Here is a 19950-nt window from a genome sequence, read left to right as displayed (position 1 = left end):
GTGCCTGTGCTTCCCTGCTCTTCTTGCTTGATGGTGAAGACAAGGCTTATAAAGGGGCTAGGTAATTTTGCATCCAGAACTAAGTCTTCGTTGCCACTGCACACTGAGCGCAGTCTGATTTAATCTTATGCTCCAGAGCACCAACTGATGGCCAAATAGGACCAGAAGGCTCTTTTTCTTCTTCCTCCTAACCCTCCTCCCAACCTCGTGTCCCACCCTCCCCACCGCCCACCCCTTCTTTTTGCACTGCGCGTCTCTGCCTAGTCGGGCAGCACAAGGAGCTGCCATCTCCCAACCCCAGGGCGCAGGCCGCTGCCAGAGGAAAGACTGAGCTCAGTGGATCGCGGGGCACGGCAAAGCTGGGCCTGGACGGACAGCCGGCTGCACGGCAGGGTGCCCACACCAGCATGAGCTCCACGTGTCTCCCGGCAGCACGGTCTCCTTGCTGAGGCTGGGCAAAAGGAGAGAGACGAGGACGCCGTTCCTCGAGGCAAAGCTGCGTTATTTAATAACTGGCGCTGTCCCAGGAGAAGCGGCAGCGCTCAGAGAAGGGGCTGTGGCTGGGAGGAAATGTCATTGCTGTGCCCGACAGCGGTGGGGGCTGTGGTGAGAGGGTGCTGCTGGGTGCCGGGAGCCCCTTCCCCGCTGCAGGAGCTCTCTGGGCAGGGAGGGCCCGTCCCCGAGTGAGCGAAGACCCCTCAAAGCTGCTGGCGTGCGGGGAGGGCGAGGGCGGGCGGAGGGCTGCCCGGCGGTGGGCCTGGCTTCGCCGAGGATGGCCGCCTAGCCGTGTCCCCCGGCTGCAGGGCAGGAAGCTGTGCCCAGCTCTCGGGGGTTTCCAGGCACGGCCCCGACCCCGACCCGCCTCGGCCGGGGCAGCCCCTGCGCGAGTACGTGGCGGCAGGGAGCTGCAGGCCCACCCCGGGGCCCCCGGGCGCGGGGACCGTCAGCCGGGCGGGGCGCAGGGCTTCAGAGGACGGCGAAGACACCGCCCGCCCCGGCAGGTCCCGCTGAGTCGCGGGAAGCTCCGGGGCAGGCAGCGGGAGCCCGGCGACCCCCCGTGGCGGCTGGGGGAGATGGCGAGGCCGCAGCTCCGGCCCGGCCCCGGCCACGGGCAGCGGCGGGGGAAGGCGGAGGCCGAGCTGGGCTGCGCAGCCTCCCCGAGCTCCGCCCGCGGCTGCGGTGGGGCCCTGAGGGCCGGAGGCCCCCGGCAGCAGGAGGCCTGGGGCGAGCGGAGCGAGCCGCTGAGCCGTGCGTGGCCCCGAGTGGAGCGAGAGCCCTGGGCAGTGCGATGCCCTAAGCGGTGCGAAGCCCTGGGCAGCGTGGGGCCCTGACTGCATGGTCCTGCCTTGCAGCTGATGCAGCAGCAGACGACGGTTCTCTCCACCTCCCACGGCAGCTACCTGAGCCCAGGCGTCGCCTTTTCCCCTTGCCACATCCAACAGATCGGTGCCGTCAGTCTCAACGGGCTGCCAGCCACTCCTATTGCACCAACATCAGGTGAGGGCCTGGTGAGGGCCGGGGCGCAGCAAGTCCTTCTCTACCAATGAACCTCCTGCCCCAGCACTCAGCATGGTGCTCATACAGGTAAAACAGCTCCCACATCCCTCCGGGCTCAGCATCTGGATTAGGCTGCTCTTTTCTAACAATGCAGCCTCTGAGGACAGCAGTGCCTAATTCTGTGCAAATTTCTGCAAGCTCCCTGACACCCTCGCATGTTCAATGCACGTTCTCTTGCCCTACTGCTGTTCCTCTCTGCTGCAGTTTTTCCCTTTGATACAGTACAGAAGGACCAGGTTCCCAGAATTGCACCTGACTCCGAGCACAGCACTGCTGTTATTCATTCTCATCATCCCTCGCTAATAATATCAGCAATAATGCAGATTGGGCTTGAGCACCTGTCAAGAACAGGGCTGTATCATGCTAGGTGCTGTACAAACCTGGATTAAAAACGTTCCATCCCAAAGCTCTGACAGCAGCCAGGACTAGCAATGCTGCGCACACTCTTCTCACCAGTGCTGCCTCTAATTTTGTGATGGCTCCAGCACTAGTCTGTCACCTCCACATGCCAACTAGAAGAGATCATACACAGCAGTCTGGCCAGGCAGATGGAAGGAGGGAGCGCAGGCCTTGCGGGACCTCGGCTTTCATAGGATGTCCTCTCTTCTTGCTCTACAGGGCTACATTCACCACCTCTCCTGGGAACAGCAGCCATGCCAGGACTGGTGGCACCCATTTCAAATGGATTCACTGGAGTGGTACCATTCCCAAATGGGCATCCAACCTTGGAAACAGTTTACACCAATGGCCTTGTGCCATACTCAGGTACGGAGAGCAGGAAAAAACCAAACATCCAGAGACCGCAAGAACTGCAAGTAGCTCCTCTTTTCTGGATTCCCCACACAGAACACTTTTTCTAGCTCCCTACCAGCCTGGCACTGAGACTCGCTTGGCAGGGGGCTGGGATGGGGGGGGAGAGAGACAGAGAACGCGTGAGTGATTCCCTTTGCTGTGCTTCTGATTATGTTCTTCTTTGCAGCCCAGAGCCCTTCAGTAGCAGAGACTTTGCATCCAGCCTTCACAGGAGTTCAGCAATATGCAGGTACCAGCTTCCCTTGTCTCCCCCAGGCCCTTGTGCGGCTGACCAGATCCGCAGGTAAACAGGTTGTTCTGTCTCCTTGGAATACAGCGGTGTATCCAACCACTACCATCACCCCCATTGCTCAGAGCATCCCTCAGCCACCTCCCATCCTGCAGCAGCAGCAGCGAGAAGGTGAGGATCAGGGTGGGAACGTGTGTGTCTGGCGGGGGGTGGGGATTTGTGTAGTTCATCTTCTGCACCATAGAACCGATGGAGAGGAGACAGCACTAATCTTCGGCCACTCTAATCTTTAATATTGGAGCTGGGTTACGGAACCAACTATGTCTCTGCAGTGAGTGGACCGGAAGGGTTCAGAGGATGCTTGTCATGCAAACTTGCTGAGCTCATCCCTGGCCAGATGCTGCCAAGTACAAAGGGGACAGCAAGCACTAGAACACCAAGCTTTGACACCAAAGGGTATAGAGTCAGCACCTTCCCTACGCAGGCAGGGGAAAAGAGCACTTCCTCCCCACCTTTACTGATGCCAGAACCACACTGGTACCAGTCAAACCAGCCTCTCCAACGTATTGTCCTCTCTCTTCAGCCTTCCTAGCCTCATGAGTTTGTTTTTCAGCTTCAAAACTGGCCTGGACAGAATTTGGAGGCAAAGGCATTCTGTCTGCTCTTGCTTCGTACTGCGTGTGTCAGCAAGGAAACAGCTCCTTGTGCTCATCAGGCTCACAGGGAGCAAGTAAAGGAGTGGGCAGGACCAGGTCAGCCCATAAATCGGATCCAATCCAGGAGATTTCCAGTTGGGGCTGTGGCTTATGGGCTGAAGGCAACCACTGCATGGTGGGCAGGGAACGCTAGAGCAGCAGTCTGCTGCTCTCCCAGGAGTGGGAGAGCTGTGAACAAGGAGCTGTCACCTCAGCTGATTTCCCTCCAGCAAAACAGCACCCACGCACTCACAGAGTTGTTGTGTCCAGCACCCCATGTGGGAACTGGGCAAGCTGTGAAGGTGAATCTGCTCTCCAGAAACTCCACCTCTGCATGTTGCCTCCCAGCTGCTCTTAGAGAGCCCTCAGAACCCTTTGTGGACCAGTGACTGAGGGGGACAAGCAAGGGGGAGTCGAGACAGAAGGAGGTAGTGCTGGGGTTCTCCTCCAGTGCTGTGGTTTGAGTTGAGCCCATTTCTCTTCTCCTTCCCTTTGGGGGCTCTCTGTTTTGTCCCTCCCCATTGCCCCCATGCCTGCAGGTCCTGAAGGCTGCAATCTCTTCATCTACCATCTCCCTCAGGAGTTTGGAGACAATGAGTTGATGCAGATGTTCCTGCCCTTTGGCAATATAATTTCCTCCAAGGTATTCATGGATCGTGCCACCAACCAGAGCAAGTGTTTTGGTGAGTGCTGATGCCAGCGGGCAAGGGAAGCATGATGGATAACGAGGACACTCATGCATTGGGCATGGCACCAACAGTGCCGTTACTATCCATGCCTGTGTCCTGTCCTTCAGGTTTTGTAAGCTTTGACAACCCGTCCAGTGCACAGACTGCTATCCAGGCCATGAATGGCTTCCAGATTGGCATGAAACGTTTGAAGGTCCAGTTAAAACGGCCCAAGGATGCGAACCATCCCTACTGCCAGCAGTGAGCAAGCAGGAGTCACTTCTGCAGCACAGGTAAAGCTGGCACCATCACAGCACAGTTCCTGCACAGTGCTGGCCAGTGTCAGGGGGCAGCAAGGTCTGGCTGCTCCCTCCGGGGTGGGAAGCCAGGAGCTGAATGCAGTAACGCAGGGCCCCGGCCCAGCCCCAGCACCTGAGCAAGGCCACCGAGGCAGGCCTGGAGACGATGGTTCAGCCAAGAGTCTAGATCATCAGGCAAGTTTGTGGCAGTGAGGCAGGCCCAAGGCCAAGCCAGAGAGTCAATCTGCGGGTCAAGATCAGGCTCAGGTCTGGTGAAGGTAAACAGGGTCAGACATAGTCCAGTGATTGCCAGGCGGGTCTATAATGAGATAATAAACGGATCCGACATCAAGATGGGAAGACAATCCAAGGGTTGGAGTCCAGATAATAAGATCTATGGACAGGACAGGTGCGTGGACAGGTTGAGGCTGGCACTTCTGCGATGTAGATCAGACAAGGATTGAAGGCACAGGCCTGAGCTGCGATGAGACTCCTGGGCCCATGGGCAGAGAGTGTGGACAGAAGCCACAGGTGAGGCTGGTCAAGGCCATTAAGGCCCGTTAGTGCGCTCGGAGCCCTGACAGGCAGGTGGGTTCAAATTACCTAACTCTGGTCTAAGCAAGGTTTCAGTCTACTTTCTGACCGCTCCCAAAAAGCGTTCATCTTCCTAAAAAGGTTTTAAAACCCAATAGTTTTGTTTCCAATTGTTACATGTGCCCTGAAATTAGTCTGCAGAGAATGCTTTCCAGGGTAAGAAGGGACAATCCCGTGATTCACAAGGATCACGGGAAAGCAGAGAAAAGGCGAGACCCTGAAGGGCCACGGAAGAGCTGCCTGACACGAGAGCTGGCTGTAAAAGAGCTAGCTCCTACCAGGCAACAGGCTGGGAGCAAGGGAGGGCTGATCTTGGTCCCTTCTAAGTGGGGTCATCTTCCTCCACCTTTAAGCAACAGCAACTCAAAGCCTGAGGTTTGCAGAGATGTCCTCCTAATCTCCCAATTCCCTCCCTCCTCCCTTTCTATTCAGGTGAAGGGAAAGTCCAGAGGAAGAATTTCTGCTTCAGGTTGATTTACAGAGAGGCCAGTAAATTTATCAACTCTTTTGGCACCACCCCTTTCCTTCCTCTGCTCCCCACCTACCCACCCCATCCTCCTTCTGCCCTCCTCCCCAAAACATGCAATTAAAGAGAAGGCTCAATATCTGCCCAGCAGGAAGATTCTTGCCACGACGGACTCACATATTTGCTGCTAATGTGGTGCATAGCAAAGGGACCAGAAAACCAGCAGCCCCTGGGGACCCGAAGCTCTTCCTCTCGGGGTATGCCTGGAGTACATGGACCAAGAAAACCCACTGGTGTGTCTCTAGGTTACTGCAGTGATGTATGGAAACTTAGCTCCATCCCTCCCTCCCTCCTGCCCCATCTCCTGGTCCTTTCATAGATAAATATAAATATATATATATACAGTCTTTATTTTTTTTTAAAGTGGCTCACAGGACCAAACTTTTCCATTCAGAGACTGACTCCTTGCAAGAGGGATTGGAAGTTAAGGGTTTACCTTTGCAACAGTGTCTTCTCAGCAAGCACTGCAGATAGGCCTGAACATTTTGAGAGGATGCTTGGATGGACAGAGAGCAAGAGAGAGCGTGCATCTCTCTGCTCAACATTAGCAAGAAGCAAGGAGAAAGAGAACTACATACCTCCAGGATTAGGGCACAGCCAGCTGCTCAGCTCGAGTCACTCATCCACCGACCTTAGCACCAGCCTGGTTAAGGATCTCAAGAGCTCTCAGTCTTACCTTTCCAAGGGCTTCTGCAGACAAAGCTCCTGGAATTTGGTGCCAAAGCCTATCCTGAGCACTCCTCGATTAGGCTGAAAGCACAGGAAAACAGTCCCTTACAGGAACTGTACTGCCTCCCCACACGTGGCACAGATCCGTGTTTCATAGCTCTCCATGGTAACGGAGCATTTTCTTCATCAAGGCAAGAGAAGATGAGAGAGTGAGCAGATGCAATCTCCAAAACAAAGTGAAAGAAGCCTCCCAGGGGCTATGCACTGCCTCCCGTGTCAGAAGTAACCTAACGCTGGTGAGTGGGCAGTTCCGATTCCCAGACAAAATGGAACTTTTTCACCATCTGAATTTAGCAGGAGGACTCGCCTCTTACACCCTCTGCAAAGCTTTCCCAAGCAGACGCAAGGATAGTATGATGAAAGAGGGTTGCCATTCTGTTTTCTTCCCCACCACCCCCTCCAAGGGACATCTTATACATTACGCAGCATATATAGATACAGCTATATACTCATACACTTAAGCACAGAACACAGTTCAGAGCTTGATTTAACGAAGATCCCCTGGGGGTGGAGGGGTGTCATACTGACAAGGCATATCCCTTTAACAACTTGAAACAGTCTCTTTAAGTTTCTACCAAAGTAAGGAAATGAAAGAAAAAACACAACAAACCAACCAACCCCACAAACCTTCTGAATGATTAGTTTCAATATTCCAGAGTTTGATCAGGTACCAAGAACAGTCTCTGTGTGTGTGTGCGTGTGTGAGTGTGTGTGTGGCTGCATTCAAACATGAACAGAGGGTTGGTGGAGAAAGGCTGATGCGATTGATACTGAAGCAAGATACGGGGACTTCAGAGAGCCTCAGCCAATTCTCATCCTCCTCCAGTTTCCCTTTGTTCAGCCGTTTGTGGCACAGTTCTTTAAGTACCTTCGCATCTCCTCAACCACCCCCCCGTATCTGATGCTGAGAGTTTATGAGAGATGGATGAAGCTGTGCGAGTCTGTGTGTTTCTATAGTCCATGTTTACTTATTGTAAATACCATTTTTATACTTAACATCTATTATGTACGTGATTTGTATAATGTACTTTATTTCTGCTACAAGTAATTTCATGAAGTTTAAACTTAATCTAATTTTGAACAAAACAAAAAAAAAAAGACCAACAAATGCAAAATGGGAAAAAAAGGACTTTGGAAATTCTAGGTCAAGCTGGTTTAAAACAAGCATTTACAGTTTCTTCCATCACAGTTACTGATGTGACTGTACAATGTTGCAGGTGCGATACAAGCTTCGTCAATATCAAATTCCTCACTCTGGTCAAAAAAAATCTTTATTTAATAAAAGTTTTACTTGCTAAATAACTGGGGTTTTACTTCATGTGTCAGTTGCACCTGCTTTTAGATAACGCTTACACTCGAAGACAATCACCAAAGGCCTGGGGCAAGGAAAGTCTATTTCCGTTCAGCAAATCATCTGTGCAGCCAGCTAAAAAGCATTTCACAGGGAGGTGGATGACAGAGCCTGTATCCTACAGAACACAACCCCGCCTTACTCTGAACACCAGTGTCCCTGTGTCTCTAAGAAGGCTGGCTGTGGATTTTTATTCAAGTCTTCAGGAGATGACCCCCAAAATACAAGTTTGTTATATTAGCCCAATTGCAATGAATGAGTTCAGCAGCCAAGCTCCAGCAGAGCTATAGACAGTCACAGCTCCTGGGTGCAGATACCAGACATCTTTTAAGAACTCCTGTGTACTCTGCTCACACCTGAGAGAACAAAACTGTTCACTCAACAGCACCTTGATGGAAATCAATCAATCGAGAGCCAGAGCCCAGCCCATCTGGTGCTGTGCACAGAACCAGGAAAAGGGGAAGCAAATGCAGACTCCTCACCTCTGCCTTGAAGGCGAGGAACACGCTCGGCCTTGGTAGAGAACCAACTCCATTTGCCATGCCCATGGTTCAGCGCCCCCTTCTATAAAAGCACCAGTTTTGCTGGGACTTTCTTTGGCTTTGAAACCCCGACTTAATGGTGCTGGAGAAAAGCAGAATATGAGCAGAGAACGAAATCTAGGACTACCTCAATTTTTGATGCCTCCTTGTCCCTGCACCACCGCAATTCTGCAGTGACTGAGCCAAGGTGTATACTGCAAACTGTCACGAGAAGCGAGCAGGTGTGTGTTTCAGAAGGGGCGAGTTCCAACTCCAGAGTTTGTGAATTGCGGTGAGTTCTTACTTCCACACAGCTCCGTAGAAAGCTTTGTCATGTCAAAATCCAGACAATGGCAAGGAGAGGACTGAAAACACTCAGCTGGTGCCTGTTCCTATGATGTGAATAAAAGGTACTTGGCGACTTAAAAGTGCCACACACCATTCCCAGTAACAAGAATAAGAACTCAAGCTGCAGTGACATCTCTTGCAGGCACACAAGTTTTTATATTTAGCTCGGAAGAAGAATGCACTTAGTCTAGCACCTAGCTGTCAACAGAGCAAAGAAGGAGGGGGGCATGCAGTGACCCTTTCCCAGGAAGCCGCCTCTCACTGGCTAGAATGTACCCCTCAGCGTGCTTTTTTTCCCTCCTTGGAGAAGACCAGCTATGATTGAAGAAAGACTGCGATTGGCAAGGCTCTGCACACTCCTTTGTAGTTCTATATCCTCTAGACAAGCCTGGTTTTTAAACAATACCTGGCTGTTCCAATAAATTCTAAACCTGTTAACCAGTTTCTACAAAATGTTTCAGCTTTCAAAGCTACTTAAAATTCCTTCAGGATTCATGCATTGCGGACGGGAACAACACACAAAATAACCATCCTCGCAGACACCAAGGAGCCCACGTAGGATCTTTTATCCATCCCCAGCCCAGGAGGATTCAAGCAGAGATTGCTTTTTCTTAGCTGCTAGAACTTACAAGCCATGACACATATCCATAGGAATAACGTATTAGGGAATTCCCTCTACATTCTTTCTCCTGTTCAGTGCAGGAGGCACCGAACCCAACGTGGCATTTACAGCAAGGAAGAACTGATTTAACAGGTCCCGTGCAGTCAGCAAATGTCTGCCAACAGGCCTGTGATCACAGAAGCCAAGTCACCGGCCTTCCTTCACAGAGGAACATCAACATGTAACACCAACACATAAAAAAAAAAGTTTAATTAAAATAGAGATTAAAATTCTATTTATAGGTTCACAGAATCCACAAAACAATGAAGCGGTGAAGCAGGATGTCCCTGCTGTCCCTGAATGTAGACATTCCACGACATACTGTACAGAGAGAGGTTAAAGCTGGAGCTGAGAGAAGACTGGAGGCAGTAAAAGCAGAGAGATGAGGCTGAAGGAGGGGAGATGGGTGGAGGGCTAAGACAGAGAGAACACTGGGAAAGATCTCTGACTGACGGGTAGAAATATCAGAACTGTGGCTGAAGCCACAGGATGAGAGGGAGACCAAGAAGAGTCTTATGAAAAGAGAGAAGGGTACTTTGCCACCACGGCTGCCCTGCTGCTGCTTGACACCAATGGTTGAATGGGATGCTTAGTAGGATGGGGGAATGTGATTAGAAGGGATGTAGGATGGGAGAGGAGACCGAGACTGGGCATCCCTTAAGGACTGCTGTAGTTATAGTAACTCTGTAAAACCTGACCCCGGTCATTGGGGAACAAACCCCGGAGGCAGCAAACGTGCTGCAGCCACCATGGGTAGAAAACCTCCTGCACCCGTGTGGCACCCCCCTGGATGATGGCGAGCGCAGCTTCAGCAGCAGGAGAAGCAGTTAGGTGCACTTTGCCCCTGGAAGGAAACAGAGGATCACTCAAAGCCAGTCAATCCTGGTTTTAACTGTGCAAACTGACTACCACGGGGTTCTGCATGGTCATGTTCCATGCTGAGGTGGACATGCGCAACCCCCATGGTGTACCCAAGCAGATGCACTCTTCCCATTAGTTTTCTTGCACATCCAAACGGAGGCGCACGCCATCTTAAACACAGTTGTGCATTTTTTGCATGCTTCCAAGAAGAGCCATGTTCCTGCAGACACACTCCCTCCCAGACTCCCACATCCTCCTCCAAATACACACCTGGTGTTCTCTAATGCCGAATCAGTATCAATCAGGCCCAGGATGCACAGCGTGATAGAGACGTTTCTCTTCTGCATGATGAGTTCATGGCGCAGCGAGCTGAAGAATCCATCCAGTGCAAACTTGGTGGCAGAATAAGAAGTGGTAAAGGGAGTGGGTATTTTCCCTGGAAAGGAAAAGGAGAGAATGGAAAACACCAGGAAAGTGGCTGTAAGGAGGATGGTGCCATGGTGAGGGAATCTGGGCAAAGACAGAGGCTTTGCCATCCTGCATCAACCCATGTTCTGTTCAGGTGAGTTTCCCTCTATTTCCAGTCACACGCAGGCACTTGGAAAATTATACCACTTTGTGTGAGAACATCCCAGCACAACAGCCACCACATATGTGGATAAGGGGAGGAAATTTCTTTTAACTTGCACAGTAACTAGGTCACATGCTGGGCTAAAAAGCCCAGTGTGATGGTCTACCTGCAGCCTTCCCCCCATCACATGCAAACACATGGTCACATGCTGGTGCATCTGGTCATGACGTTTCCCTGACACCACGGTACGTTACGTCACAAGGCAGGGATGAGCCGTAGTCTGAATGTCTGTCTGGTGATGCAGCTCCCGTGAGCACACACTGAAGACTTTCTCCTGCCTTTCCATCCTGTACAGTAGGTGCAGCTACTCAGCAGCCTGCTATTCAGGCTGGCCAAAGCCAGAGGCCTTACAGTGGCAGGATGATCTTAATGCTGTGTCAGAAATGCAGGAGAGATGGGCCTGGCTGTGAGGGACAGGAGCCAAACGAGCAGATCTGGACACATGGTTGAGTGAAGAGCAAAGTTCCAAGGGAATACAAAATGGTGCAACACAGAGAAAGTCTTCCAGAAAACAAGAAGGCCAGCCAACCACCATCCTGCTTGCTACTATAAAATGCACAGCTTGAAAATGTGTTGGGGGTTGAAGGACACAGAGAAACATGATGTGGGAACCATTGTTTCCACAAGGCCAGCACTTATGCCAGTTAAAGATACTAACCTGTAAGGGAAGAAACAACCACCAGAGAGCCTTCATTCTTCTCCAGGGTGGGAAGAGCTGCTGTTGCGAGTGCCACGTAACTGAAGAAATTCACCTGGAATGATAAAAGCAGACATGGAAGAAGCAAGAGGATTTGGAAGGAAGGTCAGCATGAGCCAGAAAGCCAATACAGTGGTCAGAAATTAAAAGGAGCATGGCTTGGATTTGCTTTCTCAAACATCAAGTGAAAAGAATCATCTCTCTGAAGATGGGGACAAATATTGCATCCATGAGTCTTTCAGATTCCAGAAAAAGCAATGGAGAAGAGTCAGAGCAAAGGTTATTCCTGGGCTTTAACGTACAGATTTCTTTACAAGAGACAATTAGCTGTCCCTGATTTCTCTATATGCCATTCTTTACTCCGCAACCCCTATCTAGCAACAAGGACACCAGTAGTGTCTCAATTTGACTACAACGAAGCATAACATTCAGCATCTCTTCTGAGCTTGACTACTCTCTAACTTGTACGAAATTTCTTACCTATGATCCCAAGTTCCCTACTCTCCAGCAAGCAGGCTCCTTCCAACATGAAACAGAACTAATATGACCCACCTGACCTAAGACGACTGAATTAAGAAAACAGCTCTTCATGTCCATGGTCCCAAAACCCGGTACCAAGGTGATTCTATAGGAATATTCTGAATCTGTGAGCAGACACTCAAATGGCAAACACCATTTCAAACAACCTTATTGTGTTCTGCAATGATGTGTGCACTTGCTATAGATTAGTAGTAAGTGCTTGCTCCTCACCTATTGGCCTTCCTAAACTAGACATACATCCAACAACTGCCCATAACTACCCATCAATCCCTAACAGTCCTAGGCTAATGGGAGATAAGAAGGACAGAAGGAAGAAGAGAAGTCCTTCCCAGACGTTCCTCTGCACACATATACAACAACTGAGCAAAACACCTGTCTAGTAACAAAGCCTCCAAACCATTTGACTTGAAACACAAAGGACATAAAAGGTTTGTTCTCAACCGTTGCCATAGACTTGAATTTGTCTTTGAGCTTCCCAAAGCTGTCCCAGGAGAAGCCAGACTCACCCAATTCCAGGCGAGCTCTTCCTGTTGGGAAACCTCACCTGCATGAGCCAGCGGGTGTATTCTATGTCTCCAGCCCACATCTGAAAACGGGTCATGCCAATGTGGTTCAACACCAGGTAATCCAGTCCCCCTGTGGATAGGAGAAAAAGCAGTCAGACAAAGGGGCCATTCCCCAACCAGTAACCAAGGAACTCAGAAATGCCAGCAGGAGGGCTGAACCAACCAGCCGCTCCCTCAGAAGGCTAGAAAGTGCTTTACCATGAAGATATATGAAATATGTCCACCTGGGAGCAGCTTTGCTTGCTCTTCAAGGGTAGAATTGGAAGGAAAGCTGTTCTTTGACAGCAGCTCTCCAAAATGACGTTTCAGGGTAATGCAGACTCAGAACTTAGTTCTGGTGGTACACTCTATTTTCAAAGTTATAAGTATACAAATTGGTAAGAGAAAAATTACAATTAGTATGGGAATGTATCAGCAGGAACAGCAGAAGGTTTAAAAGAAAGGTATGAATCGACAGCTGCTGGACTGGCAGGTCATCCAGATCACAGCACACTTACACACAGTTTCTTAAGACACCCACATCAGGAAAACCAAGAGCATAATGAAGTAATTAAGACACTCAAATAATGGACAAAAAGATAGCGAGTATATTAGAAAATGCTGCCCGATAACAGTCTGACCCAAATGAGACAAGATGGAGAGGCAAAGGATCATAATCACTCAACTCCTATAGGGCACAAAAGACAATCAAAAAGCAGCACATGGTCACAGCCGAGAACCCAGAAGACACGATGAGGACTCAACAGTGGGCATCCCGTGTCCTTTGTTTCACCACAAGTAAGCTTGACCAAGGTACTTGGTCATACACATCTTGTTGCTTCTGAGTCCTAAAGAATGAGTGAATGTGAATGCATGAGAGTGGGAGTAGTGTGAATCAGTTCTGCTTAAAATAAGACCACCTTCCCCTTCTATACAGTCTTGGACTGAGCTTTGCTACAGGGGCAGGTCACTGCTTTCAGAGCTCCCAGTTTCTGTCTCTCTCAACACAAGGCATTATGTTCAGAGCTGGTACCCGCTCCCTTATGGCAAACGCCTGTACGTGTGGTACAGGTGAGGTGCTGCGGCTGTTGCTCTGGGGTGTGGTTTTAGTGAAGTACTGTGAGCAAGCACTTTCTGCCTACTTTTCTCCTCTAGCAGAAGACATGCCCTCCCCATGAAAGGCAGCTAAAAAGATGGCCACATCCAGATTGGTATTTACAAACCCCACACCCTCCCATCCTAAACATCCCCCTCAGTGAGGAACACTGGGAAACTGAAGCAGGAAGCTCCTACTGGAATGAGAACTGTCTATATACCTGAAAGCCAAAGAGATGCCCACGATGCTTACCCAGCTTTTGAACAGCAAACTGAACCACCTTTTCAGGCTCTGAAGGGGAAGACATATCTGCAGGGATATAAAATATTTTCTTTGCTCCAAGTGTCAGGCATTTCTTCACCACCTCGAAAAAGAACACACACACACAAATTAAACAGTATGGAGTGGGGGGAAAAGAACAGAAATAAGGGCACTGTAAGGCACTGTTTTTTCCCCATACTACAGTCAGTGAGAGTCAATTCTGGACGGAGACACACTTTAATTTTAAAACTACCACTATTCAACCCACGGAGAGATCATTTTGCATCCAGACTTTGTTTAACCAGACAGTTAAATAGAGATAACTCTTAGCAGGATTCAATCTACCTTGGAAAAGGATCAAGATTCACCTGAAAAAGACAGTCTTCTTCAGGAGAACTCGTCTGGAATAAGGGTTATGCTTTACATTACGTTCTTCTTTTCGTTCCAAAATACCTGGTAAGGCTCTAGAAGTATTCATCTTTCCTAGTTCCTGTGCTATGTTGAGTATGTGAAGGTGCCAGTAATGATATGCAGTTTAGCTATTTGCTGAAATAATGCCTTCCAGGCATTGGGAACTATTCTTATGCTCACTGTCCCCAACTCTCCTTTTGTGCCATTTCGTAGTGAAGAACTTTCCTTGCAAGTCACCTATTCCCCCAGTTCAAGAGATACCTTCTTTAAATATTGTCCCATTTTACAAACTACAGATAAAGGAGTCTCATCTATTCAAGCTGGTCAAGAATTATTTAACCTACAAAAAGGTTTGAGTCTTTAACAAAGAGCTACAAATAGAACTGTCCGGACTTTGAAAAGCTGCACAGTATTGCACAGGAATTGTAGTTCATAGAATCATAGAATACCTCAAGTTGGAAGGGACCCATAAGGATCATCGAGTCCAACCCCCTGCTCCTTGCAGGACTACCTAAAACTAAAGCATATGACTAAAAGCATTGTCCAGATGCTCCTTGAACTCTGACAAGCTTGGTGCCGTGACCACTTCTCTCTGGGGAGCCTGTTCCAGCGACTGACCACCCTCTCAGTGAAGAACATTTTCCTAATATCCAATCCGAACTCCCCCTGCCACAGCTTCATACCATTTCCTCGTGTAAACGTTCAGGCAGTAAAAAGTTCAGGCAGTGTATATGCATAGGCATATAGACCAAGCTCCCTTCTGGGTTACACCTCCCCAGTATGCAGTGTTACTGCCTTCTGGTAAGAAAAAACAGGCATATTGCAGCAGGCACTGGTGTATGGCCACAAAAAGTAGTCCATCCAGGAGATCAGTTACAGAGAAGAACGGTACAGGACACTGCCAGCAAACCAGGCTCAAAACATGTCACTGGCATGTTCCATCTTTCTATATAAGTGGAAAGAATTTCGAAAGTAACTACGCTGTTTTTGCTTAACGACAGTTCTGAAGGAAAATTTATCACGCTGACAATTAATTTTTTGTTGTTGTTGTTGTTTTGGTAAAAGTCCAAATCTCTTATGTCTTCCCTCATACAAGGAAATTCTTACCTTCTGCAGCACAGCTTCCCTCCTAGCAGTCAAAACAATTTCAGCACCAAATCTGGCATAATGATATGCCATCTGCTCTCCAATCCCAGCACTGGCTCCAGTCAGGAGAACGCGGGCACCAGACAAGCTCTCTTATTTATGGGAAAGAGAATAAAAGATATAGAAGTAAGTGAAGGAAGCAGCAGAGGAGCTGCCCTTAACTATTGGCAGAGCTCTGAAGTAGAAAGGTGTGTGTAAGTGCTCAAAAGTCTTGACGCTTCTCCAAAACTAGAAGAGGCAGGACTGACCTGAAGAAGCCACTAGATTAACAATACCTTCCAAATCTTGCTAGACTTAAAATAGTCAAAAATCACCTAATCTTTGAAGAATGAGCTATTTTTCCCTTCTGACAGGTGCCTACAACAAAAAGGTTTGTCATCAGCCACCTCATGTTCAGTAGCCAGCCATACTGCTCTGTTTTGGCCTGGGTCGCAGGAACGCTTGGCTAGCTCAACAAGCTCCAGCACACAGCGGTCAGCTCGGCCTAGCTCCACTAACATGCAACAGCCAGTTCCCTCCTCCATCCCGACAACCCAGAGGTTCGTACTTCCGTCATGGAGCAGGAGGCTCAGTCTGACCCACGCCACTCAGACAGCAGCTGGCGTGCTAGAAACCAAACAGCCAAGCCTTGCTTCACCATTCCCATCCCTCCTCCCCAGCTCGGCATTCTTCCATGGAGTTGGATAACGGACAGAAGTGTGCAGCCGGCATGGCTCCGTTGCCATGGAACAACCCCCGGGCCCAGCTGCCCCAGAGGTGCGTTATTACTGCGTGTTTGTTGTGGACCTTATGCCTAGGCTATCACTGCCAGGGAATAATGATATGATTATGCAAGCTAGCTGTGTCACATGCCCTTTGCCTGGGTTCCTCGACCAGTATCTTTCAAGGATGAAGTGGGTTTTCACATTATAAAAAGCTGTACAACATAAACCAGGCTCTGGACATAAACCAGGCTCTGGGCTGCCTGCCTTCTGCATATCCTTTATTCTTTGCCATCAGTCTGGAGACATGTCAGCCCTCTTGTGCTGGGCACTTTACATCTATGGAGATGGTTCTTGACCCCAAGGAGTTTGCAATCAAAACAAAAAAAGAGAAAGGCAGTGGCAAAGTACATGTCATTTTTTCCCCACATAGACTGCAGGATCCCTTGTAAATGCTGTTAGACCATTTTGTCTTCCTCTTTGTTTCAAGCTTCTCTTTATTTCTGGGAATGAAGCATTGCTTTGGGGCCACCAACTCTGGTAAGTCTATGGGCAGGAATGAGAACACCAATCAGAGTTTGGAAATTCAATCTCTTCTCTTACGTGACTTATATTACAGTTTGGAATGACCCCCCTGGTGAGCCTACCTGGGTTAAAAGGGTCTTTCCAGAAGAAAGCTAGGAGCCCAGCTACGATCCCTGTAGCACAAAGCACTTTTCCAACTGGCTTCATATTCCTCCAACTTGTGAAGAACAAAGTAAAGTCTTGAAGCTGAGCACTCTAGCCAAAATACCGTAATCTTCTTCCTCTGGTGCTGGAACCTGAAAGAGGCATGTGAAGTCCTGCATATAAGAGAGGCACTGTGTAGAACTGAGACTCCACCTGGGAGCAAAAGTCACCTTTGTCAAGAATGAAAGATAGGGAGGACATGGACAATCAACACTTTGATAAGAAGCTGCAAAGAAGTTGCTGTTTCCCTGTTGAAGGGAGGGAACACCACAGTCCTGCGAATGGTTTACATTTACCCAAGAAAGGTTAGGGCTCCGCGGTGCCAAGCAGTGCAACTCCCTGTTCAGAGGAAGTAACCTCGGCAGGATAAAAAACGTAAAGCTGCAGGCCTGAAGACAATGAAACCTGCTCTCGTATGAGAGGAAGGGATCCAAAGAGGGCAGAAACCAGGTCTGGAGAAAGCTCAAGAAATCATCTCATCTATCTTCCTGCCTTGCCTAACTACTGTTTTCTCAGCCTTTCACTTGTTCCAGGACAGCTAGTCTGGCATTCAGTCTCTCTTAAATGAACTGGACTGGGAGAATTATTTTTAAAATGTCTGTCCCTAATGGAACACTCCACAGAAACTTGTGGAGTCAGCACCAATTCCTCATTTAAACCATGACTTGAAAGTCTAATTTTACAGTAAAAGCCTTCTGCATTTTCTATTGCTGCATTCTATTTCAGATTCTCACAGATATATTTGATCTAAAAATACATAAAATCTGAAAAGCAAAATTAATTAAATTATTATCTCTTTTCCAAAATAATATATTATCTGCAGCTGTCGACAAAAATTTAAAACAGATATGAAATTGCACTGATAAATTATATTTAGATGTGCTTTTCCATGCTTTGGAAATTATATACGCCTGCCATATGTAAAATGGTGTACAAGGCAGGGGAAAAGGCGAGGGATTTATTTCTGTACTTCGCCTTCTTTAGAACTTGTCCTGCAAAAGGAAAATTCAAAACTTCAGTCAGTATCAAAACCTACTGATGCTAATAGCATTCACTTACCAAGCTCAGCATCATTAGCCAGTACTATTTCTCTATATTTTCTGAGTTTTTCTGTCTTCACAAATTCTTTAGTAGTCAGAAGCGCTTAGATACAGTGAATATAAAAGGAATTAAAAAAGAAATTTTGCAGTAGTTCCAGAAGCTGTCTTCTGCAAAATTCACTTTGTCAACTTCCACAGTTCTGCAACTAGTGTTTAAAACTAGTTTTTTTTGGGGGGCCAGCATATCAGGATATGGCTAATACTTAGTGAGCTAATGAAATTAACAGTCTTACCCAGGGTACAGAGACAATCATGGACAGAAGCCTTTGCAGGATGGGGGCCTGGAGAAGATAAAAGGGAAACATGGGAACAAGCATGAACTTCAGTAGCTGGAAGGTTATGGGATAACACAGTAGATATTCTTGAAGCTGAGAAGTCAGCAGGTAGATTTGGAACTCAAAGGGTTTAAACTAAAAGCATAATGTGATTGGACAACACAACACATATTTTCTATTTCTATTCATTGTATCTATTTCTACTCCCCTATTATGAACAGGGGATCCAGGTCAGCTGAATATCAGCAGTTCAGACCATCTAATATTTGCTTAAAGGTGGATAAAACAACAAATACGTTCTGTTTTGAACCTGTCTGGATTTTCTTAGGACTAGGAAAAAAGAGAAACAGATGCTCGCACTGAGAATGGCGATGGTTTCCGAACACGACAGGCACCCACAGCAAGTGCTGGCCTTGTTTTGGCCAAATTTTATGTAAGCATGTACAAAGTCCAAAAGGTTAGGAGCTCTATTAATAAAAAAAAAAGAGAGAGAGAAATAAAAGAACGAGACGAAGAGAATACATCTGATTCTAAGAAAAAGATCTTTCACCAGCAATTCCCACAGCTGTCTGAACTGGGAGTCGGCCTCTACACAACACGAGTTCTCCCTCGCCTACAGGAGGAAAAAACCTCCCGTTTAATCTTACAGAACGTTTAGTTCATTAAAGAATTGTTATGCTCGGAGCTGATAACATTAACCACAAAAAGCCGTACCTCAGGATAACCGGCACTTCTCACTGCACCACCCGCAAACGAAGGCAGAGTCGACAGGACGGAGCCTCGCCATGAGCACGGCGGCTGAAGCCCTGCCCGAGCTCCCGTCCGGATGCGAACCGTCTACCGGCATGGTACGACCGCAGCACGGACAACTGGCGGCAGGGACGTTACCACAGAGGGCAGGGAGACGCGCCCGGGGGACCCGAGAGCAGCTCCGGCCGCCGAGGGCCGGCCCGGGGCGGCGCTGAGCGCGGGCTGCGGGACGGGCCTGCCCGGCCGGCCTGGGCACCGCGGCGGGGGAGCCGCCTCACCCCGGCCCGGTTGCCATGGCAACCGCCGAGGCGGCCGCGCCGAGCAGGAGGCGGGGACAGGTGGCGCCACCGCCCTCCCCGACCACGTGACCGGCTCCCGGCGGTCCCCGCGGCGCGCGGCCCAGCGCGCCGCCCCCGCCGCAGTCATGGCCGCCAGGCTCTTCCCCGCCGTCAAGTGAGTCCCTGCGCCCCCGCTCCGCTGCCCGGAGAGCTCGGCGCGAGTGCTCGCCCTCCGCCCGCATGCACCGCCCGGCCCGCGCCCCCTCTGCCGCCGCGGCCCCGCGCGGAGGGTCTCCCCCGACTCTCCCGGGCCTTGTTTCCAGGGCCCCGGCCGGGCCTGGCCTTGCAGCGCTGCGCCCTTGACCTCGTCTGCCCCCGCGCCGGGCTTGGCCTCCATCCGGCAGCTTCCTCGTGTGTCTCCAAATGCCTGGCGGGAGCCTGGCTGTTTTCTCGTGGCGAGCACGAATACGTAAAGTAAACCCGGGGGATGCCGCCCAAGGGTGCTCGTTTGCTGAGGGAACGCTTTCAGAGCTGGGCACACAGCCCTCTCGGAGGGAGAAGGTGTGGAAGGCGCTTTTGGGAGCGAGTAGTGAATCTTTAACAGAGAAATCCCTTTTCCCCCAAATACTTGTGAATACACGGGTTTAAATATTGATTCTCGCTTGCCTCTCTCAGCGGCTGTATCCGTCATATGTTCTTCTACTGCAGTACTGCTGCCTGGCAAGTTCTTGGTGGTTTTTTTCCTAGGTGTGCAATAGCTTTGTGGATATTTAAAGGGGAAACAACTCTTTGCCCTGTGAATTTGAAAAAGTCAGTCTCCCCAGATCTTTTATCTATAAAGAAAAAGTAAATATTCTCTTCCTGTCTTCCATTTTGCAGGTTGCCACTACAGCTGTAAAACTAGTGTTTGCACACCGTGCAGTCTACTGGGAAACTTT

General features: G+C 49.3%; 3 protein-coding genes across 7 annotated transcripts in view; 2 read left to right on the top strand and 1 right to left on the bottom strand.

The window, feature by feature from the left end:
- The window catches only part of CELF5 (CUGBP Elav-like family member 5), a 43379-nt gene extending 36105 nt beyond the window's left edge, over positions 1-7274 (top strand). Inside the window, exons 7-13 of the mRNA XM_075175483.1 lie at positions 1353-1497; positions 2176-2322; positions 2537-2599; positions 2687-2770; positions 3834-3977; positions 4091-4255; positions 5288-7274. Of these exons, the coding sequence (XP_075031584.1) occupies positions 1353-1497; positions 2176-2322; positions 2537-2599; positions 2687-2770; positions 3834-3977; positions 4091-4227 (720 nt within the window). The 3' untranslated portion in view covers positions 4228-4255; positions 5288-7274. The remainder of the gene's footprint in view (positions 1-1352; positions 1498-2175; positions 2323-2536; positions 2600-2686; positions 2771-3833; positions 3978-4090; positions 4256-5287) is intronic.
- HSD11B1L (hydroxysteroid 11-beta dehydrogenase 1 like) lies at positions 7253-19015 on the bottom strand. Of its 4 annotated transcripts, none has more exons than XM_075175486.1 (9): positions 18699-19015; positions 17943-17990; positions 16528-16701; positions 15141-15271; positions 13614-13725; positions 12265-12356; positions 11142-11235; positions 10123-10288; positions 7253-8374 (listed from the first exon to the last, which is right to left on the bottom strand). In XM_075175486.1, the coding sequence occupies exons 3-9, from the start codon at positions 16610-16612 to the stop codon at positions 8314-8316; spliced, it is 741 nt and encodes a 246-aa protein (XP_075031587.1). In that variant the 5' UTR covers positions 16613-16701; positions 17943-17990; positions 18699-19015; the 3' UTR covers positions 7253-8313. The 4 variants fall into 4 exon arrangements, with proteins under 4 accessions (XP_075031587.1, XP_075031585.1, XP_075031586.1 ...); XM_075175484.1 differs by lacking the exon at positions 7253-8374 and adding an exon at positions 9199-9835 and having other exon boundaries at positions 18699-19002; XM_075175485.1 differs by lacking the exons at positions 7253-8374; positions 17943-17990 and adding an exon at positions 9199-9835.
- Positions 19016-19137: 122 nt separating this feature from the next.
- The window catches only part of MICOS13 (mitochondrial contact site and cristae organizing system subunit 13), a 3779-nt gene continuing 2966 nt past the window's right edge, over positions 19138-19950 (top strand). Inside the window, exon 1 of one of the 2 annotated variants that reach the window (XM_075175488.1) lies at positions 19138-19573. In XM_075175488.1, the coding sequence (XP_075031589.1) occupies positions 19500-19573 (74 nt within the window). In that variant the 5' untranslated portion in view covers positions 19138-19499. The remainder of the gene's footprint in view (positions 19574-19950) is intronic. The other variant, XM_075175489.1, reaches the window with a different exon arrangement.

This window comes from Calonectris borealis, chromosome 28 (genome assembly GCF_964195595.1).
Source record: "Calonectris borealis chromosome 28, bCalBor7.hap1.2, whole genome shotgun sequence".
NCBI classification, from domain to species: domain Eukaryota; kingdom Metazoa; phylum Chordata; class Aves; order Procellariiformes; family Procellariidae; genus Calonectris; species Calonectris borealis.
This window is presented reverse-complemented; position numbering and strand designations above follow the sequence as displayed.

Coding starts and splice junctions, on each gene's coding strand:
- HSD11B1L (XM_075175485.1), bottom strand. CDS start 16,612: ATGAAGCCAGTTGGAAAAGTGCTTTGTGCTACAGGGATCGTAGCTGGG. Junction 12,357..13,613: donor GTTTGCTGTTCAAAAGCTGG/GTAAGCATCGTG, acceptor TCCTATCCACAG/GGGGACTGGATTACCTGGTG. Junction 9,836..10,122: donor TCGGCATTAGAGAACACCAG/GTGTGTATTTGG, acceptor GTTTCCTTCCAG/GGGCAAAGTGCACCTAACTG.